Below are 23,495 nucleotides of genomic sequence, written 5' to 3'. Positions count from 1 at the left end.
ATACAGATATGTCTAATATTTACTGCTGTCTACGTCTTTTTTTTTCTTTCGTTTTATTTTCTTTTGATAGCGTTGGATGCGCAGAAACATAATGGATGAGACACATTATGCACAAAACGCACAGAATTAATAAAAAGTAAAACAAATAGGATCCCAATAAGAGGGTTAATTACTACGGAGAAGGAAAGCCACAATATTTAAAGGAGATCCCTTAAATTTGTAGCGCATTTCCACATTATTGCCCTTGTTTAGGGCAGTGAAAAATGGTGTTGTTCTTAGATGAATAGATTTTGTTGAATACGCTGCAGCATACAGGGTACTGAAGCATGCCTCAGCAACTTCTTGATATTCAACTCGTACAGCATTTAGCAGCAAATAATGACGTCGATCCAGTAGATCTGTCTCTAAAACAAAAATACAATAATTAGCACGTGAGGACCAGTAATTCACACGTAATTCCGCTTCTTCATCAGATTCAATAGCAGCAATTACATGTTGAAGAATAATAAAATCAAACTGAGAATCTCCAATTTCATCACCATCTAAGATGAAAGTAATTGTCACACCATTAAATGTAAGAGGAGACGAAGGGAGAACATTACGGCACTCACCCACTAAGAGACGTTGAGCTGCAGGATTCATCATCAGTCGTTTTACTTCCTCTGAAGTCATTGAAGGAATTTTGGGGGTTGCACACTCTCCAGACGGTGCAGGTCGGGGTAAAACAACGAGAAGATTAATGTTTTCCGTTAAGCTTGCCGCCTTTGCAGCATCCCCACATGGTTTTAGCTTTAACTGTTGTACATGCTCTTCTGGAGATATCCATCCTTTTTCCTTAAAATCAATTATTTTTTCTTCCTGTTGGTAGTCAAAGGAATCATTCTGCAACCAGCCACTTACGTATTTCTCACGTGCAGAGACACCTCGACGACGTGCTTCTTCAATCAGTCGTCGTCTCTCCAAACGCCGTTGCTGCTCCTCTGGTGGCATGTCCTTCAAATACCTGGTTCCACCAAAATGAAAATCCTTTAATTTAACATTTAGTTTACGCATACTTATAGCTTCACACGGCATACCATTTTCATGAACACAAGCGTAATTCAAATGTACTGCAAACAAAAACCAGAAAAATTGTTCCTCTTCCTTTGATGGTGCTTCCTTGTTTAATAATCCCAACATAACTTCTTTCGCTACTTCACAAAGGTCAAAAAAGGCGGCATTCATTGAAGAGGTATTATTCCATGTAAAATTTGTACGATCTGGATTATTTCGCAACAGCCGATCCCAGTCTATTTTGACAAGTTTTAGCCAATGACCTCTACTTCGCTTCCACATGTTCATAAGTTCTGGTCCAAATTCCTTTTCCAAATTTTTTTCTTCAAAAATATACTCTTTTTCTTTGGCAAATTTTAAAAGTGTGCTTGTATCGCTGAACCATCCTATATTTGGTGGTTTCACGACAACTGGAGGATGTACAGGAATAAGTTGCTCGATTGGGCGACATGGCAAACCATCCTTACTGAAGAGTGGTTCACCAAACAAGAGAATCTCTAATTCTGGTTTATCCAATAACAATTCATGCAGTCGCAAAAGTTTAGAGGCACAGTTTTGCAGAGAGCAAAGTCCCGCTGCACCATTGAAAGGTGTAAGTGGTACAGAAAACACTGGTGCAGGTTTGTTGAAATTATCACCATTATCTTTCTGAATAATAGTGTCTACAACAGGAGGAGGAGAAGCCCCAATTTCCTTAGCACGTTGAAGACGACGTGCGTACTCTGCAACACATCCTGGTTCTCCTAACGCGGCCCTGTAATAAAAGACACACGTCAAACGGTCCCAATAATCATTAGGATTATTTATTTCAGGTTCTGTGTTAGAATGAAAAAAATGAGTGTTGAAAAGGAGAACATCTCTTGGCTGCATGCGAAAACACACACCAAAATCATCAAGTGCTAAAGAGAGACCTTTAAAGTTGCCTTCAAGTACTGTCAATACACCATAACCCATATCGAAATCACCGGTATCTGTATGAGAAGCTGTGCGAAAACGCTGGTTAATAGTTAAGGTAGAAAAAGGAGATCCATGAATGCGTACAATATCAGGAACTGCTGCATTTTGTGCAGCCCATTGCTTTGGGAAAAGAGCCTTGTAGACAGCACTTATATATTCAATCATAGGGAAAACATCAGGCCAAGATTCGATATGCTCACATGTAAAAGACGTTTTACGACACTTTAACTCAACAGGGGATCCTCGGTAGTCAAAATATCCAGCAATACCACTAAGTGGTGATTGTCCTCCATACATATTTGATCGAAGAGAAGTTTTACTCGCTGCAGGACGCAAGACATTTGCAGCCATAGCAGCAGCGAACGCTGGAAGGGCTCCAGGCAACAATACACCACAAACCGCTCCCTTAGAGTCTCTAAAAATACTGGAACCATAAAAATCAACAGTATGGTCTGCGTTATCATGGAATGGATGCTTCTTCACAGCCTCGGCGTATGCCTTCTCGACTTCCTCTGGCGTCCGAGGTGTACTTCTGGGAGAAGCAAATTCGGTACCTTCAAGGTGTTCCTTCTTTAGTTTCCCCATTAAAACATTCTCATTCGCGCCAGATTTCCTCTTACTCGGTTTCTGCATCCTGTGATTAAATCAATTTTCCTCGTTTATTGTAACAGTCACCAAGTTCTTTATTATCGCTTTCTCTTTTTCTCTCTCTTTCCCTATATATATATATATATATATATATATATATATATATATACGTGTGTGAGTAAACGAGTGAGACTATATAAGAGACTCTATGCTTCTAATTATTTCCTTTTAGCCTCTTATTTTGTTTTTACCCCCACACAGCCACTCCCTGTGACCAAACTTGATATTATGCGCCTCAACCCCCCCAAAGAAAAACGAAAAAAAAGATTGCAAATAATATATAGGTATATATATATATATATATATATATATTAATACATGTATACATGATGATTATTCCACCAAGGGAATCTATGAAGGTTACCAAAGTAGGGAAAAGAAAAGACGGAAACATCCCTTTAAATGGGTAGCGATGTCTAGGAATCACCTGCTCTGAGAAAAATAAGGAATGAAAAAAAAAAATACCACATTACAAGCGTTTCATGTGGAACTCACCGGGGCGTTTCCACTTCTGGTACAGTAACGATGTAAAAAACAAAAAAATCCCAATTTAAACAGAAAAAACACACAGTACGAAGCAAATATTTAATTAAGGAGAAAAGATAAGATAAATAACAATGGCAATGAGCACAATTACAATTGCGAAACATGAAAAACTGCTCTTGGTGCCATGTACAGGTGGTTTAAGGGCTGCGACATCGTTTGGATCTAATTCACCAATGTAGTACTTATTCAGTTCCTCCTTTGCTGAGTCACTGTGGCCAACAGAGTTAAAGTCATCAGTACCATCTCTTCCTGCTGTGGCCGTAAGAGTGTCCACACCACCAGGATGGGCATCAACGAACTTTGTGACATCATATACTTTCTTGTTTATGATAAGCCATAGGTCCTCTTCCTTGTTGTGCCTTGCCACCTCAGTCAGAGAAAAGACTTTAGACATTGTGTGTTCAAGATGTTAAAGTAAATATCTCTAGCGAATTTCCTTCAAAAAGAAAGAGACGTAAAAATACGAGGGACCTGATGATTTTATTCGCAGAAGCGAAAAATAAATAAATAAATAAATAAATAAATAAATAAATAATAATAATAATAATAATAATAATAATAATAATAATAATAATAATAATAATAATAATAATAATAATAATAATAATAATAATAATAATAAAAGGAAAACCGAAGAAGAAGGAACGGGGGATAAATAAACATGTGAAGTCCAATCAATATGCAGCCATGCAGCAACCGCCAAAGAAGAAACTCGAAGAAAAATCAAACCACAGCTTTGTTTTTTTTTCCTTTCTTTTATTTCTTTCCTTTCGTATCTGTGATTATGCTGTTGCTGTTACACGTAAAGAAATGATTCTCTTAGGCGCCCTAGTTGGGATGACTGCTATGGCGTTGCAGTACGGCCTGTGTGATGGCGCCAAACTCGAGAAAGCCGATCCGCCGAGTGCCTGTGCCCCGTCGCCCCTCCTGCCCACCGCCCTGCAGCTGCGGGTGGAGCGGCGGGGGAGGCGGCAGTCCGGCCTCGCGGTGCAGGCGGCACTCGATGGCGTGCAGCTCCGCATTCATTTTTCCCCGCAGGACATCCGCCGGGACGGGCGTGTCGGGGCGCAGACCGGCCGCCCGCTGCCGCTGCTGTTTCTGCTGCCGGTAGACGCGCATCTCCACCCGCTCGAGATTGGCGCTAAGATCTCGCATGCACGCCTTCATTCGCCGCTCGCGAATACTCTTTCGCGCCCGCCGCACGAGCTTCATCACGCAAAATAGTAATCACAATCCACCTGCAAGTTATTTTTCTTTTTTCTTTTTTTTTGTTCAATTTCTCCTTCTTATGTTTTTTTTCCTTCTTACTTTTGTGCTTCTGCGCCTTTATGTGTGTGTGTCTTTTGTGCGACTGTACAATTGGATTTTTTTTATTTGTGTAAGGGGTCAAAAAAAAAGAAAAAAAAAAACAAAAGAAAACAGAAAGAAACAAAAAGGAGAGGAAATAGGTCTCTCTTTCGCAACACAACCGATAATTCCAGAAGGGCAACAGAATAAAAAAAAACAAAGAGAGCAAAAAAAAAAAATGACACTCTCTCCCCAGTCTTAAGAGCTGGATATGGCAACTCACACTCTACATGTCATGGCCTAACAAAATCCTTTACATTTGTACTATTTTTCTCTCCCTACGACGAGGATAGATCTTCGCAACCCAGAAAACGAATATACGGGGCTGGTACAGGTTGCTCATGTTGCTGTTTCTGTAATTGACGAAACTTGCGCACCGAACAAGTACTCTTCACCTCATAGAGATACTCAACAACACCTACATCCAATGTACGGTAACCAAAAAACGAGCTAACTGGAAGTTGCCACGTAAGGCTCCGCACTACAATGCCATTTATCCATTGTGTTATGTACATCTTATCACTGGAGTCTGTGCTGTTGAAAACAATACGTACACCCCCAGCAGTGACATCGACGCTTATAGTAAGTTTGCATCCTGATGGACGACACTTCTCAACTTCCCCAATGAATGCTTCCTTGACAAGGCCATCAATGCCTTTATTGTTGCGTGTAAAGACAACGTAAATAGTGTTCCTGAATACAATTTCCTTAAGAGGTCCACCAAAAGTAATTATATCCCTAAATAGACTAAACATATCTGATTGCACTTGTGAGCTCCCAACAGCGTAACGCATAATAACATTTATTTCCTTTGCATCCCTTTCGCGGCGAAGCTTATCTCTTACATCAGAATCCAAAGAAATATTACGTACAGGAATAAGTTCTGCAGTAAAAGGTACCTCACGATCAAGTTCTTCACGTAACTCTTCATATGCCTCTTTACTACATATAGACTGCATCTTTGACACCAAATATGTTGCAAATGACCTCCAGTCTCTTTCATTAGCCTCTGTCTCTATCCCTCCTTTTAATACTGCATATCTGGTATTTGCTGAAATGCGTGGTAAACGACCTTCAAATGCTTTTCGGAGATAGTCTGATATAACACGGCGTTGTTGTGGCTGATATGGAAAACGAAGTGTGTAGCCTGTGCTACTAGCTACACATGCAAAACCACAAGACATTGGTGTAATAGGTTCCAAATCCATAGCAACTATTCGTTGTAACCCTACTGGAGTCATATGACGGTGTAGAGCAATGTGTAATAATTCTTCCACAGTATAAACAGTATTCGCATATGGTTCAATAAGTTTATCCTCACATGGGAGAACAAATTGAACCCCTAAAGGATCTTTCTTGTATACACGTTCATATTCAATTGTAGCTTCAATAGCCAGTTTCATTTCTCTTATGATCATTAGTACTTCTGTATCGTATTCTTCTGAAAATGCTTTACGTAAACTTTCTTCATCCCTATCAATTTCTGCAACTGTCATACGGAATATTTCTTCTCTATGACGAGCCGCCATTTCCGCTTCTTGAATCGCCTTCTTGCTAGGTGCAGCATTATTCTTACGCTTTGCTTTTTTTACCTTTGGTTGTGGATACTCTTCCAAGAACTCTTTCCGAATTCTCCGATAAGTTATACCATATTCTTCTTCAATAGTAGCACGATTTGCACCTTCTGAAATCATTATATGAAGGCTATGTAAAGAAATAAGTGGAGGTTGATGTACACCCATTAATCCACCGTATCCACTGATATAGATAAAACTTGATACATCTTCATCAATATCTGAAAGAGCTTTCATTAAAGTAGCTCTATCAGCGTTAGGTAAATGTGTAACTTCATACCCTTGTTTTACCAGAACTGCAGCTAATTCATGTGCGTCATCACTTATAGAAGGAATAGCTTCCGAATCAATTTGATGAAGTGTAATGAGAAGGGCAAAGAGTTTTTTCTTCGCTTGTACCATGGGATTTAGACGTAAGGCCGTTATTTCCTCCACTTTTCGTTCTCGTATTTCTTTTTCAGCATTTAATCGCATAACTTCTTGACGTGCTTGTCGTGCTCTCCAATTTCTTTGTATCATTATGGATGCCTTTTCTTTAGATCCATTATAGAGCCGCTTGTTAAATAATGCAATAGACGCTGCTTCATCAGCTGAGAGACGTTCAGGAAAGTGATGAATGATATGAAGACTAGAACCAAACTCAGCATTAAGGAGGTGATTATGAAGTACAGCAGAGAGGTACCACGGTTTCCCACTGTTTTGCAAAGATTTAATTATATCTTCTGTCACGATACTTTTTCCCCCGGAATTTAATGGACCCAACTTTGCGGTAGTAAAAGGGGTTAATGTATCAATTAAAAGAATACTCTCAACTCCCTGTATCATTTGATTAAGCAAAAGTTCCCGTCGTCCTTTAGTACCTGAAATTGCGTAACCGTATTGCCATTTAAGCATACTGGCACTATATCTTGCATCTGGTGGAAGTACAGGACCATACAAATTTAATAAAGTTACATAACAGTCACCTATTCGGATAACAAACATGAAATGACCAATAGGTAATTCAGTAGAAAGTGTACTGTTGATTACTTCCTCAAGCTGTACAAGAGATTCTACTTGCTTGAAACAACTATTGGGTAGGGCTCTCCAAGTTTTCCACTGAGGTCGATTATCGGAGATATGTTGCTCTACTACCTCTAATTCCACGGCAGTTCCTCCAAAAACATCATACACCACTTCACGTGTAACTCCTGCGGCATTGAAATCACAAGTAAAAACAACAGCTGCCAGTGAAACATCGTTATTTTTATGAATAATGATTTCACCTTTTCCAGATACATCAGTTCCCTCAAGGAGAGTCTCTTCCATATGTGGAAACCACAAAACATCATTACGTCGTATAGCATTAGCAAGTGGATTAATTAAAAGACCATGATTATGTCTACCTGAGGCATCTTGTAACACATAGGCACCAGGACCTTCGTCCATATTTAGTGTAGCAAGTGGAACACCACGAACAGACATAAAAAAACGTCCAATTTCACCGTAGAAAGGTCTTCGAACTTTGTAATTACGTGTATTATGTCCACCAAGACAGACCCAATCTACAAAAGGTAAAAATCTTCTCGGTCCTTCTCTCACCAAATAAAGTAGTTCCTGTACCACCCCATCTACCTTTACTCGGTAGGTATTCGCTTCACTGTCCACACACTTCCATACCAATGTGTGCCATTGACCATCCATTAAATTTTGATGTTCACTCCCTCGTAATAACGCTGAACAGCAAGCACCAAATGCGTCAACCAGATATAAAGTAATGTTAAATTCATGAAAACGAAGTCGTTCTTTACCAAATACAGGCTCAGCATTTAATACAACACCAAACTCTTGCATTCTACATTGCCGGTCTGTCACACCAATTAAACTCATTGTACGATTATTAACATCCGTTCGGAATCGAATTTCTAACCTCCAATTATACATCAACTCTCCAAGAATACCCAAGGTACCCAAATTAACGACAAGATTTCCGTCCAAAGAAGGTGCACAACGTGGTGGTTTATCCACTTGCTTCTCAAGATTTAATAACGTTTCATGATGTTCTGCTGGAATAGTATGTGTCATCTCTTTTAGTTTTCCATCTTCTACAAGTAATGGCCATCGAACGACAGGTGTAAATCCCTTATCAGTAGTTACTAAAAATCGTACTTCAAAAATTGCTCCGTGAAATACACAAGTTGGAGTATTGGATTCATCTAAATATCCGCCAACAAATAATCGGTGAGGCCACTGATTGAAAAGAATGGGGTATTCTTGCTGTACGATTTGTAACGTTCTTCGTTGACCATCCAAAAAGCATTCCAAGTTACTTTCTTCAAGACTCAAAACAGTAAGCATAAAATGATGAAAAGGTTCTTCATCTCCTACTTGATTTATATGGGTCCTTAGTGGCATTAAACATTCCAATACACGATTAGTACCATCACGAACGTATATACAAATTGCCTCACTCATCTCTTCATATTGTATCAAACTTATCTGAAACAACTGACCAAGATCTGCACGTTGACCATCCATTATATGAAGGAAAACACGTTTTTCAGCTTTTTCACCCGTATCTCTTCTAAACCAGAAATCTACTGTAAAACCCTTTACAACATCTTCAAATTTTGGTATTCCTGGAAGTGCCATTAGAGAATTTTCTCCATTAAAAACATAGTGGTGGATTTCTTTTCCCCATCCATTGCCTTTAAGAGGTTCAACAGTTGCTTCCTCATTAAATTCAAGCACACTTAACGCGCTAAGCGTTGATCTTCTTTGAAAGCGTGAGTTAAAGTAAGAATTTCTTGCACTTGAAATCCTTCCATGAGATGGAACTCTATTTTGTGGAAGTCGTTGAGGTGGCATTGTTATAAAATCTTCTGGCGTAAGACAAGATCCCTCTGTACATGGTGGCACCAATTCACCGTGATGTGCAGCTGTCAACAAGGTAAATCTTTCTGCGGCTCGATTTCCTGAAGCAAGTAAGGAAAAATTTTTCTTTTTCAATTGTCGTAAACTCCGTGTTAACTTTAAACAAAGTCCAGTACCTTCCCTCAACACCTCATCATCTTCAGTTGTAGTGGCGTACGCCCTTTGAAAATGCATGCTCGTTTCATTCTCTAATTGTAAAAGACGTTGCATTTGTTTTTCTTTAGCAATCTCATCAGCAACAATTTGCATAGCATTCTCAGCAGATTCTTCAATACTTTTTTGAAGTGATCTAAGAACCCTCTCCAAAAATTTATCGGCCTGAAAACCGCGGTTAATTATGGTGACATTCTCTCGCTCGGCAACACGTGCACTTATATCCGCCATGAGAATTTCCAACACCTCTGGCTCCTCACTCGTCTTTGGACTTAGTTCCTCTTTTGTACCATCTATAAACCCATCAAAGGAGGTTACGAAGAATGGATACGAGGGATGTTCATCAAGTGATATGTCTTGACTGGCCACCTCCACATCTTCAAGTTCGGGTGGTCCTTGTCGACTGTCGTAGAAAACTGCGAGACGCCTTTTGAAAACCCCTACTTGGTATCTCTCATTCTTGTTATCAGTCCTGCGATTTCCCTCACTTTGCTCGAGTGAGAGAATAAGCACCATTTACAGCTCCCTGATTCTTTTACCCCCTTTTACTTTAAGCGAACGTAAAAAAAAAAAAATGGATGAGAGAAAAAAAAGAAGGATAAAGCATGAAACGCAGACACGCAAGCACTCTAATAAGACTTATTCAGGAAAAAAAAAGAAGTATACCATTGAAAGTGAGCATTCGAGTAATCTGTACATCAAAGGTGTAAAAAAAAAAAAAACTGGTATAAAATGAATAACCACACACACAAAAAAAAAAAAGAGAAAAAAGAAAAAGGAGATTCATGCAGTTATGATTTGGTACGCTTTTTTTTTTTAGTACTTCTTCCATTCTGCTCGAGTGCATTTTGAATCATGAGAAACTGATTTGAATCCATTCGCTCGTTTACACGAAATTGAACAAGTCGATTGTTTTTTTGTATGACGGCGGCAATCAATGGAGCAGCTTCCGGAGTGACTACATTAAGATCCATGTCTACACATGTCAGTGAACTACTGCTTTCAGCTCCCTGACAAAGCGCCTCTACAGCCTGAGAGGATACAGCAAATCTTGTGTCTGCGATGTCAATAGATTCGATACGGTTACCTATACCAAGAGCCAACCCAATGTATTTTATTCCTTCAGGACCAAGTGGATTACCTCGAAGAGAAAAGATACGAACATTTGAGCATCGTAACACCCCTTCTGCTAAAGCATTGGCGCCCAAAGAAAAAATTTGACAATACTGTAAAGAAAGATCTTCAAGCGATCCATTCCATCTAACACCATTAGCAATTGCTTGGGCTCCAGCATCACCTAAAGGGTTAAAATCCAGTACACATCGAGTAATAGTATCATTTTCACTTAGTAATTTGCCAATGTGCTTGGCTCCAGTGGGCCCTATCAGACAACCAGGAACTTCAAGGCGTTGTATGCCAAATGGATTTCTATCCGGTGTCGGTCTGTAGGATCTGATGAATTCCACAATAATGAGGATACCATCATCTCCAACTGCGCAATGGTGAAGTTGAATTTCTCGAAGAAATGGATAACTTGACAGAATCCCTGAGAAAAGAAGTTTAATCTCATTATATGGAATTTCATTGTATAAAAAAAGAGGAACCGTGGGTACATCCGGCTGTTCACCATCTCTGACTCTTTGAAGTTCCAATCTGATGCGTTTCGAAAAAGGCAAAATGTAGTCTCCAAGTGCACTACAAGCTTCATGCAGCCTCCTCAAATCCACATCAACATTTAACTCCTGTGAAGGAGGTATCACTACAGTTTTCGGTTTCTCTTTTGGGGAAGGTTGGTTCTTACTCATTCTACTTTTCCACCTAAGAAAAAAAAAAAGAGAAAAACTTTTGATACTACACTTAGCAAAACAAAAAAAACATATGACATTTTTTAAACTTTCTCTTCAATGGTTAAACAAATACATACATTTATATAAGCATATTAATTTCCTTTGCGTGGTAAAACATATCCTTTTCGCCTATGACTATATATATATATATATATATAGATTGGGTTGCTTTTACATAAAAGATAAACTCAAATTTTAGCTCTGTGTTTCTAGGGCGAATCATTTGATTGAAAAAAAAGCTGACGAAATTCTAAAAGATCAACTGTACCATTTTCGTCAGTATCAAGAATGCTGAGAAGTTCATCCGCTCCAATGGTATCAGATCCACTAAGGCCAAGGGCCCTTTGAAGTTCCTCCAACAGTGCCGGCACTGTCTCCCTAGCCAAGCGTCCATCACCATTAACATCATATTCACTGAAAATATCTCGAATAACATCACGTGTTTCATTATCTGCAGAAGGTGTGGCTTCAACAGCCTCCGCCCTGTTGAGATCTGCACCAGCGAAGTGTTCCATTTGTTCGTATCCACGTGACTCAACATACTGCCCATCCTTGTCAAAGGGGGCTGCCTGACCACAAAGAGCTGCAAAAAAATTTGCACTGTACTTGTAGAGATCTTCTGGCCTATCCCTTAGAACAGCCTTGGTATATTGTTTCATAATAGTTCCAAGTTCTGGAGGAACATTAATCTGTTCCACACAAAAGATAGACTCCATAATTTCTTAAAGTTGGAAGCCCACTTCTATCGAAAGAAAAAAGGGGGAGAAAAAGTTTGTGGGAGTGAAGTCATTATAGGGAATACCCGTAGAGAAACGCAAGCTTCTACCACATTGCCCATCAAAATCACCACAACCACAGAAGTACGTACACAAGCACACACAAAGAAAGAAAAAAAAAGAACAACAACAACAACAAAAAAAAAAAAAAAGACAAGTAAGTACAACAATAACGATTACCACGCATTTTATATTTGACTCCTCATAGATGGGAAAGAAAGCAGACGCAGTATATTCCGCAAAAATGAAGTTTTTCGTCTACTTTTTACAGCCCATAATCCCACCCCCCAAAATTGTTTCATGTACGTCCTTCATGATGCGTTATTATAACTAGAAGCTTTTGGAAAACATTTCACAGTCACACCTAACACGGCAGAGAAAGAGCAGTTTACGTTTCCTTTTAAACTGCCTTGATTTCCGTTTGAAGGACGTTTGTTTTTTCTTCTTTTTCTTTTTCATGGAAAGCCTACAGGAAACGTGAAACTCACATTATTACACAGTTTCTTCTTCAGATTCAAGTTCTTTCTTCTCCGCGGTTACTCCAGGTTCTTTAAATCTGTAACGAGCTGATGAGTACCAGGCTCCAGCTGCAAGAGCAATCACACAACCTATTCCGTCAGCCGAACCCATGGAGTCACCCATGATGAAAACACCAATAAGAATATTCAAGAACTTAGTCAAGTTATTGATAACGATGAATGTAGCAGCTGAAACAAGCTTTTGTAGACCAAAACCGGATGTTGAAATCATAAAGCCGAGGATGCAAGTAAGTCCAATCCAAAACCAGCCAAAACTGGTCACGCGCGGTACAACTAAACTTAGAAATCCCATCTCCTTATGGTGTAAAAAGAGAATAAAAACCATTGGCATTGCAATAACGTTGTTATATAACGCCAAAGTGTATTTTGTGGCAGATGAAAATTCGGGTACATTGCTTGTCATGTGTTTTACGAAAATTCCATAGAATCCTTGCGCAAAAACGTTTAGGAGCATCCAAAACAGTCCGATCATAGAGAATGTTGAGTTTGCCCAACCATATATTACTGCTCCCAAGAATATAACAAACTGTGAAAGAATAATTTCATTATTTACACGCTCACCAAGCACGTAATATTCTGCTACAGTTGTAACAATGGATCCAAGATTCCGGATAATGATAACTGTGGGAACAGTTGCATAAACAAAGCTTTTCATACTGGTGTAAAGCATAGCAGCGAAAAGTAAAGCGACAGGAAACCATTTTTGCACATTTTGAAGTCGTAAACGCTCCACTTGAGATCGGAATGGAATTAGAAGAGCGAGTGTCGCAACCAACTGCATCAACACCAGAGTACAGGGAAGTGGCAGTGCTACGACAGCAAGCTTATTGCTTAGCATCATCCCAACGGACGAAACACAGAACACTGATATCGCATGCACATAGATCGCAACGCCGTACATCTTTTTAAAAAACTATAGGAGATGGTAAAAGAAAGAAAATCATGACGATACTTGCAATGTTGATATTAAGCAGAGTTACAGTTATTGTCTTCCGAGAACGGGGAGGGTGAACAAAACAAAAAACACAGAAAAAAAAAAACATCGACATACAAAACATAAAAGACAAAAATCCGAGTATTAAGCTAAAAGTCATTTTTATCTGTTCATCATAAACGTGCAACACGTTTATATCGCAGACCGTTTATACTGATATTGACCGTATATTTTTAAAGCGGTACTTCGCAGAGGCATACCAAGCTCCAGCTGCAAGAGCAATCACACAACCTATTCCGTCCACAAACCCTATGCTATCATGAAGAAAAACAACACCGATAAGAATATTAACAAATTTTGTCAAATTGTTGATTTCTATAAAGGTAGCAGCTGAAACAAGCTTTTGTAGACCAAAACCGGATGTTGAAATCATGAAACCGCAAAAACAAGTAAGTCCAATCCAAAACCAGCCAAAACTGGTCACGCGCGGTACAACTAAACTTAGAAATCCCATCTCCTTATGGTGTAAAAAGAGAATAAAAACCATTGGCATTGCAATAACGTTGTTATATAACGCCAAAGTGTATTTTGTGGCAGATGAAAATTCGGGTACATTGCTTGTCATGTGTTTTACGAAAATTCCATAGAATCCTTGCGCAAAAACGTTTAGGAGCATCCAAAACAGTCCGATCATAGAGAATGTTGAGTTTGCCCAACCATATATTACTGCTCCCAAGAATATAACAAACTGTGAAAGAATAATTTCATTATTTACACGCTCACCAAGCACGTAATATTCTGCTACAGTTGTAACAATGGATCCAAGATTCCGGAATGTGAGAACGGTAGACAGATTAGCATAAACAAAGCTTTCCATACTGGTGTAAAGCATAGCAGCGAAAAGTAAAGCGACAGGAAACCATTTTTGCACATTTTGAAGTCGTAAACGCTCCACTTGAGATCGGAATGGAATTAGAAGAGCGAGTGTCGCAACCATCTGCATCAACACCAGAGTACAGGGAAGTGGCAGTGCTACGACAGCAAGCTTATTGCTTAGCATCATCCCCATAGATGATACACTGTAGATTGCAATAGCACGAACATATTCCAGAATGTCATACATTACTTCCTGCAGAAAATGGCCGAGCGACTAAAGAGGGAGAAAAAAATGAATATTTTCCACAGAAAAGCACTACATATATGTGCTATTAATCTTAAAACAACACCCCACCAAAAAAAAAAAAAAAGAAAAGGTCACCCCTCACCCCCCATATACACACAGGGACACACACATACGGGGTGAAATAGTGCTAGATTTACTCAGCTGCTGGTATTTTTTTTTTGTTTTACTGAGATAGGTGGGATAGGGTTGCTGCTTGATCCAAAACCACCTGTTGCAGACGTTCCTTTGAATCTAACGCCTCCTCCAGCGAAGTCTGAGCCACCTGTAGTTTTTTAGCACATTTTGTTCTTTCTTCCTGTTCTCTCTGAAGTTGTTCTTGTAATGCTTGAAGAGAAAAGGTTTTTTCTTGAAGGGATTTTTTTAGGACATTCACTTCTTCACGAAGTGCATTAACCCTATCATCATCTTCACTACTCATTAGTCCTCGAACAACAAGACGGGCATTAACATCCTCTAGTTCACGCAAGCGACGTGACTCCAATTCATGGGCAGATTGCAGATGTGAGAAGTCACGTTGAAGAGATTCACATTGTTGACGAAGGAGCATGCATTCATTTTCCTTCAAAACAATTTGCTTGCTTAGTTCAGCCAAACTTTGTTGTAATTCTTCAGTAGCCCTGTCTTTTGCCAATGAAACTTGTTGTAACTCATTACAATTGGCTTCTAACTGAGTTACTAATGACTCTGTTTGTACAATTTTTCGATGAAGTTGACTATTTTCATATTCAAAAGTTTGTAAATCCAGCGAAAGCTGTTGATCTCTATGGTGAAGCTGATTTAATTGTTCTTGAAGGTAAATTATACCTTGTTCTTTTGATGCCAGTGTTGCACGAGTAGCTTCTAATTCACGTTCTATAGTTCGTTGAGAGTCAGTTTGTGATTCAACCTCTTTTACAGCATTTTGATACGCAGAAAGAATTTCACGTAGCTCACCATCTTTTGCCTTCAAAGAGTATGCCAATTGAGCTTCATGTTGATGAAGTCGTTGTATTTCTGCTTGAAGTTTTTCATTCTCACAAGAAAGTTGAGCAACTTGTTGATTACAATAGTTTTTATTCGCTATTAACTGATCCATATCTTTTTGATATTGTTGTAACTGTTCTTCCAAACCATGTTTTTCACGTTCAATATTAACAGAACACATTCTGAGTTGTTGTTTTTGTTCCTCTACAGATGATACTTTGGCGTATAATTCCCTTTCAGCTGCGGCCTGTTGACTACACTTTTGTTGCAGAGAACGTACTTGTAGTGAAAGTTTCTCTGCATCATCACTTAGAAGTTTTCTTCTTTCTACTTCTTCCACAAGCCGTTTTTTAGTTCGTTCCAATATAGAAAGAGTATCCCTATGTACGGAAGAAAGGTCATCTATTTGAGCTCTTAAATCATCACTCTCTGCACATTTGATTTCTAGCAAATGTGTCAAACTTTGTACCGATTGTGCACCAATATCTCCAGAATATGTTATTAAATCTACTTGACATTCCTTTTCTGACATAAACACTGTTTCTGTTTGGGTAAATGTACAAATTAAAGCCTTCTCAGTTTGAGTTTCACTATGAATGCGTTCAACGTTTTTTTCATCATGAAACTTAAGAAGTTGCTTTTGAAGCGATGCTCTCTCATCAGAGAGAACTTGAATTACTTCTTGAAGACTTTTTATTTGACTTACAGAAGTTAACGATTCATGAGATGCCATTCGTTGTGCTTCTGATGCTTCATGCTTCCGCTCTTTTAAAGCGGTATCCAGTTTACGTATTTTTGTTGACAAATCATTTCTCTCTATAAGTAAAGAATTTTTTTCTGAAAGTGCAAGAGCAAGTTGACTTTCTAACATTTTACAGCGAGAAACAAAATCTTCACCATCTATCAAACGATTTTTTCGTCCTCTTAACTGTTCCATTATAGAGCGATTTTCTTTCTCTTTAAGAAGAAGTTTCTCCTTGTACTCTATGGCAATAGCATTAACCTCCTCAGCAGCATTTTCCCGAACCATTGTAACTTGTTTTTCAAGACGTTCAACCTCATTATGTAAAAAACTGATCTGTGACAAAAGATGAGCTGTATTTTCATCCTGAATAACTGTGCAGGGCGATGTATTATGCTTAAGCTCTTTCTTTAGTTGAGTAATTTCCTGAAAACACAAGCTCAACTGTTCATTTTTATATTTTAATTGTTCTTCTAGGGAACGAATAACATCAGAATCATCCACATGAGGAGTATCATTATTAAGTTGCTGCCATGCCTTTTCTGGAAAGACGTTAAGAGCCTTGTTCAATGTTACACGCTGTAAACCAGGATATAAATCAGGTTTTGCTATCGATTGCTGAAGAAAATTCTTTAACTGGGCAATCTCGGCCTCTTGAGCTTCACATTCAACTCTTAAGGCAAAGTTTTCATTAGAGTAACCTTCGCACAGCGCTGTCATCCTAGAGCGATCTTCTGTCCTCACAAAAAACTATTCTTTTTTTAAGAAAAACCAAATCAGTAAAAGAAATAAAGAAGAAGGTTAAAAAAAAAAACACACACATTGGAAGACACCTGAAAAAAAAAAAAATGAAAAAAAAAAAAAGAAAGAAATGGTCAGAAAAGAAAAACCCTTGTTTTCACCCCTTCATTCCAAATGTCTACAAACACTACAAATCACCCCTACCCTTACTATGGAATTCATCTCGTTGTTTCGTAAAAAGCTCCTTCTCTAGTGCTTTTATCCGTTTTGCATTATATCCTTCAGCTACAATAACAAACATAGGTACAGTTATTACACCGATACAAAAACCAAGAGTAAAAACAAGACCTATTTTTGCCGGAATACGATTTTTTGGACTTCTGAAAGCAACAAAAGCAGCAGCGAAACTACCAGTTATAATTCCTGCATCCAAACCCCGTTGCATAGGTTCACATGAGAGGAAAAAACGCCATTGCTGTGCAAGAGCCTTTCTCCTCGTCTGGCCAACGCTAAGGCCTTCTTGTTCTATAATATACTGTCTGATATCTTTAATTTCAGAATCAGGGTAAATTTTATTCTCATCTTTTGGGCCTTGAATAGCTGCCATCATATCAAGGGTCTCCTTTTTCGCAACTTTATATCGTCCACCCTTTATAAGGTCCTCTATATTTGTGGATTCCGGTGCATTTTCTTCATAATTAGAGACACTGGGACTCTTCGTCTCAAGTTGTGTTCCACTCTCAGATTGACCCATTTTCCTAGGAGTTAAGAAAAGATAAGAACAATAAGAGTAACACATTCATGAGAAGAGTATCTTTTAAAAATTTTAATATAATCATAAAAAAATAATAATATAAACCATTGGTCACACATTTAGAAAAAGAGACAGATCCAAAAAATAGTAAAACCTCGAAAAAAGTAAATGGAAATAACATAAAGAGAAAAAAGAAAACAAATTCATTCAGGTAAATCTAAGATGCAGCATAACGGTAGCTGCCAATTGCCAAAAATATTAGTCCCACGACAAGTTGAAGTACGCCTTCAAACTCCTTTCCAAAATAATAAGCCGAAAAGAAAAAAATTACCACAACTCGAATTTGTTTTAAAATGCTATAAGCCAAAGGAACAACATTAAATAAAACCATTCCGTTACAAAACTGATAGAGACCATAACTTGCTCCAATCACACCAATTCGTTTCCAAGTTTCCTTATCATACTCTACTATGTACTTTCCTTTTATCAATAAAGTTGGTAACATTAAAAGTAGTGAACCTAATAATGACATCAAAATATGTATTGCAGAAGAAGCCAACACAACACCAGCATCTGGAACTAAATGCAATAAAGGTTTCATTAGGGTCGTTCTTAATGCCAAAGCAGCATTACTGGCAAATACAAGGCAATAAGCAAGCACAAGCATGGTTAAACTTAAAGAGTGATCTGTAGTACTCCGTTTCAACGAAGAGGAAGTCAAAAAAGCACCAACACAAACAAGGAAAACAGAGAACCAAGTATCTATCGCAATTATCCTTGTCGATATAGGATAATCTTCCACTTCACCATGAGAGTTTTTCCCTGTTCTTCCCTTATCCAAAATTCTTCGTATTTCTCTTTGCATACATTCCGTAGAAAGGAAGCACATTAAAAGGGGCTCTGTAGTTTTTACTGCATATGCATGTGTCATACCAGCCAAAGTAAAGCTAAAAAACATCAATGATAAAGCTAAAACATTAACACAAGCAACCGATAAAAGAAGCCTCCATGTCAATGTATTTTCATGAATCGCAAGTACAAGAAATTTCAAATCACTCCATGAACCAACTCTCATCAATAAACACGCAGCAGTAGTGACAATACAAGATACAAAATTGGTAAAGAATAGTACCTCCAAAATCGAACCCTTTCTATGCAAAAGTGCTGCACTTTGAACATCACACCATAAAACGGAAACGCACCAAACCAACACAAGTGCACACATTCCCAAACTCCAGAGAAACATTCTCTACAAACCCTTACAAAAGTAAAAATTCTAAGAAAGAAAGAAACCAATCTATTATCAAGGAAAAAGAGTATTAAAAGACACCATATATTGAGACAAGAAGAAAAAATATACCTATACACTTCCACAGTTAATGATATCCAAAGAATGACATGGTATTTGTGTCTATTGCTGAAGCGCCCTTTAATAGTATATGCCAACCCAAAGCGCCAAGATACGAAAATGAAAATAAACAAAATTCAGACAAGCGCCAGTAAAGCCCTCGAAAAACGAAAGGGGGGAAACAAGGCACAACAACAAAAAGAAAAAAAAACACGCCAATAAAAAACACACAAACAAAAAAAAAACAGAGAGGGAAAACCGTCGGCCCGCCAAACGCAAGGTTGCCCGGGGCCGTTTTCTTCGGAGCGGGGCGGGGGAAAAAAAAAAAAAGGAGCGGGAAGCCCCCGCCCCGCTCCGAAGAAAACGGCCCCGGGCAACCTTGCGTTTGGCGGGCCGACGGTTTTCCCTCTCTGTTTTTTTTCTTTATTGCCATTCCTTTTCTTGCTTCGGTGTTCGGTGTGGGGCTGGTGCGTTGGCGTCCCTGCTAATCGTTGCGCGGTTGTGGGGCGCGGGGGTTTTCTTTGTTTAGACTTTTTACAATCGCCATGTATATGTGCGTTTTCTTCTTTCTATTTCTTGCTTTTTTTTTGTTGTTATTTTCAAGAGAATTTTTTTTTGATATTCTTCAATGCACAAGAAAAGCAGAGAAGTTAGACGGAGTGACGCCTTGGCGAAAAGAACATACATCATCGCATGTTTTTTTATTACTCTGTTTCTATTAGTGACAGTATCTAATCTTCTTCTTCGTACTCTGTTTGAACAGGACTCATCATCATTACCATCGTCAAGGCAAATACGTGTGGAGTCTTCTGCACTTGATGGCACGGCTGTTCTTAGGGCTTTTCGATCTGTTACTACTACCAATCTGGCTCATACTGCTAGTTTTGCTATTACTACCACTAGTACTCCTATTACTTCTACTAGTGCTAATACAATTAGAACTAGTACTCCTGTTAGAATGCAAGGGTTTTGCTTTTCACCACCAAGTTCGCCTTCAAGGCCCCGCAAAACTCGATTTGCTCTTCCATGCATTCCCACAGATGTGAACTACAGCAATTACAGCGGAATACCATCAACATCAACTTCTTATTCCGTATCTTTATTGGACGGACTTCTAACAGTACAGCAGCGACAGATTGGACTCTACGCCGCATTCAACACCTCCACCATCCCACCAGCCCCATTACACAAGAAACGCCGTCATTCTTACTACGCAAAGGTGTACAGTAATGAAACTCTCTTCAGCAAGGAAAACGTAAAACTGCGTGTTGTAGTACATGCTTCAGGACATCTTCGAACGTTGCGCAAGTGTGCAGCATCACTGAGAGAGCATGTTCTGGAGATGAACGCGGCCCCTTTCTATCTTGTAACTTATCCTAATATTGGAGACAAACGCCTTGGTACTCAGGAGACGGAGGACGATGATCCGCCACTGAGTCGTACAGATATGCAAGAGCTTATCTATCATTACAGGCCTTATCTCGCAGGCCTGTTTTTGCTGGACTATCCTGCAATGGATGAGTATCTTTCTTCAGTGGTTCCTCCCTTATATTTTCCGAAATAATCCCTGGGGTTGGTGGGTGCGACAGTTCTTTACAACGGAACTAGTCAACGATATGAGCACAGCAACTATGGAGGGAAATAACAGTGCAGGCGATAACACCTTTCTGAAACTTAAACTTGACCGTACACTATACACAAAGGATGGCTACAATAATGTTGACCACACTCCATTTGATGTTGTCATTCGCGTTCGGCCTGATCTCTACATCATTGGCCCCTTGTGGGTGGAATCCGTCCTCACTGTGGAAGAGCAGCGGCGAGCTGTCCTAAAGCGGAGTGCGGCTGAGATAAGGAATCAAACAACCAAAGAGGATGCTGTTTTAAATCAGAGCTTTGCAGTCTACTTTAAGTGTAAAAAAAAGTCCTATGCACCTCTATCAGTGCCACCTCGTCATGTTGTTCGTGCGTCATATCATCCGGTATTTCCACATTTCGTTTCTGATTTCTCTGCCATAACACCAATGTACCATAATAATAATAATAATAATAATAATAATAATAATAATAATAATAATAATAATAATAATAATAATAATAATAATAATAATAATAGTAATAGTAATAAGAGTGTACCAGGTGATTTTTTTCGTTTCTTCCATGACCTAACGACGGTCTTCTCAAACACAGAGATGGGAGCGTTATTCTATAAGGGTAATAGAGCGGAGAACATGTGGACACAGTATGCAGAGTGGCACAACTATGAAACTATCCGCTTTGTTCCCTGGCATGTGTTATTGAGAAATGGTAATGTTTATTATAACACAAGTGGCTTTTGGTGGCTTTCGAACGGTGTACGGAGATATATGAAAATAGCTATTGGGACGACAAATGCAACGAACATTCAGTGCCCCAGGAAAGTGAAACGTGGCCTTTACCCTAGAATTAAAGCTAAAAATTCAATACCCCGTTGAAGTGGGGAAGCTACAGCGGTACCAAATATACATTATTCTCATTGCTAATGTTTTCTTTATCCTTTTAATGGGAATTTTTTTTACTGGTCATTTATATAATTTATTGCTGAATCAGCATACCAAGGGTGTTCAGGATTGACAAACACAATAAAATATGCATTCTTTTTTTCTTTTTTTGTTTTTTGCGATTTGGAGTCTATCTGTATTCAGATAGACTCTTAAATTTCGTATTTGGGCTCACATTATGATTATTCTTTCCCTTCATTCTGGTTAACATAAGCAAAGGCCCCACGTGAGCTTTGTAAAGCTGTTAACTCTTGCGACACACGGGTGTCTGTTTGCTTTACATGACATTGTGAGAAAATTACCGTTCTCTGTTGTAAATCATTTCTTTTATTATATGGCTTTCCTGGTATTCATATAATTTTTTTTTTACTGTCTTTGTGTGCTCCTGACATTGATGGGCAAACGAAAAAGATATGTTATCAAGTGGAAGCCATGGAAAAGTCAAATAACCATAGAAAAAGTTTTCCCTCACACTGATGTACTTGGAATTACAAATGAACAAGATAGTGTACAAAGTGGAGTTGATGGATAGTTAATCATGAGTTAAACAGTGTTTCTCTATGCAAGTGACAGATCTAACACATGTTATCATTCACTCTTTCCATGGGTTCTTTCTATCCCTTTCCACTCGTTTAAAGGCAGTACAGCACTCCTTATTACTAATATTATGTCTGTATTTGCTACAATCACTATAAAACACCAAATCTGCCCACAGTTGATTGTTTTTGATACTATTGGTACGTGTCACGCAAGGGGATATTGATATCTGACCTCATTATACTTTTGGCATAGCTACTATTGTTCTATTTCTGAAAGTATTACTGTCAATGTATACATGTCTTTGATTCACTGATGTAACCTATATATATATCTATACTCGTTTCCATTCTTTTTTTTTCTCTTTTATTGTGTATGCTATTAGAAAAGCAACTCACGCATTCACTCACAGTAAGAAATGACAAAGTACTCCATGCGTCAATTGCTGTGTATTGCACTGTTCCTGTTGTACTGCACCTGCGGATGCTTTGCTGCTAGTGTTGTGCATCAATTGCCACAGAAAGGAAAAAGTGCTTTACAAACGTATGCCGTCAGTACTACTACTGGGAAAGAGGGTAACTGGCAACCCATCCGCATTTTCGTCTATACAAAATTTGTGGAGAATATCATGAATGAATGCAAAGAAGTGGTTGAAAATGAAACAACAACCAAGAAAGGCAACCAATTCTGCAATGGTGCAAATAAGATGACAACAGAGAAGATGAATATTCTTTTTCGGAAGGTCTTGCCTGAAGCGATTAAATTACACAGTGATCGCCTCATGGTGAAACCGGTGACGGGCAAACTGAAGGTATTGACAGATTTCTTCAGAGATGACAAAGATAGTCCATTAAAAAGGAAATGCGACGGGATCGATATTCCCGAAGAGCATTTAGAGAAAGGTGTAGATAATGCTGACTTTGTGGTTTACGTGGTTCCCCAGACATGGCGTGAGAAGACTTGTATTTCCTCTAAAGATGACGAAAAGAGGCCGACGTCTGTCGTCATCAGGTTCGTCCCAAAGGCGATCGTTGCCACGAGACAGTATATTCGCTCGACTGCACGGGAAATTGCGGTTGGACTTGGGTTTGGCTCCTTTGAAATGCATGTAAAGCTGAGAACAGATAGAACCTCTATCTTTATAAACGGCGAAAATAAGTGGCCCAGAATGTTGACGAGTAACACTTTGATGGAGAAGGTGAAGAATCACTACAACTGCCAAGACATCAAGGGAATGATTTCGGATCATAAAGGCAACTCTATTTCCGACAATTGGGAGAGACGCATCGCAAAGGATGAATTGATGAGTCCATACACTGGTGAATCCTCTGGTATGTTTTACACAGCAATAACGCTTGCAGCATTTGATGCTTTGCCCTACTACACTGCAATTTTTGACA

At 38.9% G+C, this 23,495-nt stretch overlaps 13 protein-coding genes across 13 annotated transcripts; 2 read left to right on the top strand and 11 right to left on the bottom strand.

Annotated features, from left to right (window-relative positions):
• Positions 1-165: 165 nt before the first annotated feature.
• On the bottom strand, positions 166-2,643 carry LSM04_007109 (2OGFeDO; the record flags this gene model as incomplete). The annotated part of the gene is made up of 1 exon (XM_067338575.1): positions 166-2,643. The coding sequence occupies one exon, from the start codon at positions 2,641-2,643 to the stop codon at positions 166-168; it is 2,478 nt and encodes an 825-aa protein (XP_067188743.1).
• A 604-nt stretch (positions 2,644-3,247) lies between these two features.
• Positions 3,248-3,598, bottom strand: LSM04_001420 (Cytochrome b5-like heme/steroid binding domain; the record flags this gene model as incomplete). Its single annotated transcript, XM_067338574.1, has 1 exon — positions 3,248-3,598. The coding sequence occupies one exon, from the start codon at positions 3,596-3,598 to the stop codon at positions 3,248-3,250; it is 351 nt and encodes a 116-aa protein (XP_067188629.1).
• A 434-nt stretch (positions 3,599-4,032) lies between these two features.
• On the bottom strand, positions 4,033-4,416 carry LSM04_002732 (uncharacterized protein; the record flags this gene model as incomplete). The annotated part of the gene is made up of 1 exon (XM_067338573.1): positions 4,033-4,416. The coding sequence occupies one exon, from the start codon at positions 4,414-4,416 to the stop codon at positions 4,033-4,035; it is 384 nt and encodes a 127-aa protein (XP_067188650.1).
• A 413-nt stretch (positions 4,417-4,829) lies between these two features.
• On the bottom strand, positions 4,830-9,707 carry LSM04_000165 (uncharacterized protein; the record flags this gene model as incomplete). The annotated part of the gene is made up of 1 exon (XM_067338572.1): positions 4,830-9,707. One exon carries the CDS (start codon positions 9,705-9,707, stop codon positions 4,830-4,832), a length of 4,878 nt encoding a protein of 1,625 aa, XP_067188596.1.
• A 275-nt stretch (positions 9,708-9,982) lies between these two features.
• Positions 9,983-10,996, bottom strand: LSM04_005087 (Leucine-rich repeat; the record flags this gene model as incomplete). The annotated part of the gene is made up of 1 exon (XM_067338571.1): positions 9,983-10,996. One exon carries the CDS (start codon positions 10,994-10,996, stop codon positions 9,983-9,985), a length of 1,014 nt encoding a protein of 337 aa, XP_067188698.1.
• A 251-nt stretch (positions 10,997-11,247) lies between these two features.
• LSM04_006345 (EF-hand domain) lies at positions 11,248-11,754 on the bottom strand (the record flags this gene model as incomplete). Its single annotated transcript, XM_067338570.1, has 1 exon — positions 11,248-11,754. One exon carries the CDS (start codon positions 11,752-11,754, stop codon positions 11,248-11,250), a length of 507 nt encoding a protein of 168 aa, XP_067188722.1.
• A 552-nt stretch (positions 11,755-12,306) lies between these two features.
• On the bottom strand, positions 12,307-13,254 carry LSM04_002604 (EamA domain; the record flags this gene model as incomplete). Its single annotated transcript, XM_067338569.1, has 1 exon — positions 12,307-13,254. The coding sequence occupies one exon, from the start codon at positions 13,252-13,254 to the stop codon at positions 12,307-12,309; it is 948 nt and encodes a 315-aa protein (XP_067188645.1).
• A 241-nt stretch (positions 13,255-13,495) lies between these two features.
• On the bottom strand, positions 13,496-14,410 carry LSM04_003924 (Sugar phosphate transporter domain; the record flags this gene model as incomplete). The annotated part of the gene is made up of 1 exon (XM_067338568.1): positions 13,496-14,410. The coding sequence occupies one exon, from the start codon at positions 14,408-14,410 to the stop codon at positions 13,496-13,498; it is 915 nt and encodes a 304-aa protein (XP_067188666.1).
• Positions 14,411-14,633: 223 nt separating this feature from the next.
• LSM04_007758 (uncharacterized protein) lies at positions 14,634-16,895 on the bottom strand (the record flags this gene model as incomplete). The annotated part of the gene is made up of 1 exon (XM_067338566.1): positions 14,634-16,895. The coding sequence occupies one exon, from the start codon at positions 16,893-16,895 to the stop codon at positions 14,634-14,636; it is 2,262 nt and encodes a 753-aa protein (XP_067188752.1).
• A 208-nt stretch (positions 16,896-17,103) lies between these two features.
• LSM04_002203 (uncharacterized protein) lies at positions 17,104-17,670 on the bottom strand (the record flags this gene model as incomplete). The annotated part of the gene is made up of 1 exon (XM_067338565.1): positions 17,104-17,670. The coding sequence occupies one exon, from the start codon at positions 17,668-17,670 to the stop codon at positions 17,104-17,106; it is 567 nt and encodes a 188-aa protein (XP_067188639.1).
• Positions 17,671-17,887: 217 nt separating this feature from the next.
• Positions 17,888-18,916, bottom strand: LSM04_006160 (uncharacterized protein; the record flags this gene model as incomplete). Its single annotated transcript, XM_067338564.1, has 1 exon — positions 17,888-18,916. The coding sequence occupies one exon, from the start codon at positions 18,914-18,916 to the stop codon at positions 17,888-17,890; it is 1,029 nt and encodes a 342-aa protein (XP_067188719.1).
• Positions 18,917-19,646: 730 nt separating this feature from the next.
• On the top strand, positions 19,647-20,582 carry LSM04_004594 (uncharacterized protein; the record flags this gene model as incomplete). Its single annotated transcript, XM_067338563.1, has 1 exon — positions 19,647-20,582. The coding sequence occupies one exon, from the start codon at positions 19,647-19,649 to the stop codon at positions 20,580-20,582; it is 936 nt and encodes a 311-aa protein (XP_067188681.1).
• A 52-nt stretch (positions 20,583-20,634) lies between these two features.
• Positions 20,635-21,492, top strand: LSM04_008265 (uncharacterized protein; the record flags this gene model as incomplete). The annotated part of the gene is made up of 1 exon (XM_067338562.1): positions 20,635-21,492. The coding sequence occupies one exon, from the start codon at positions 20,635-20,637 to the stop codon at positions 21,490-21,492; it is 858 nt and encodes a 285-aa protein (XP_067188771.1).
• Positions 21,493-23,495: the final 2,003 nt, after the last annotated feature.

Source organism: Trypanosoma melophagium, assembly GCF_022059095.1.
Source record: "Trypanosoma melophagium isolate St. Kilda chromosome Unknown ctg35segment0, whole genome shotgun sequence".
In the NCBI taxonomy this organism is placed as follows: domain Eukaryota; phylum Euglenozoa; class Kinetoplastea; order Trypanosomatida; family Trypanosomatidae; genus Trypanosoma; species Trypanosoma melophagium.
The sequence above is the reverse complement of the archived record's forward strand: the minus strand, read 5'-3'. Positions and strand labels throughout refer to the sequence as shown.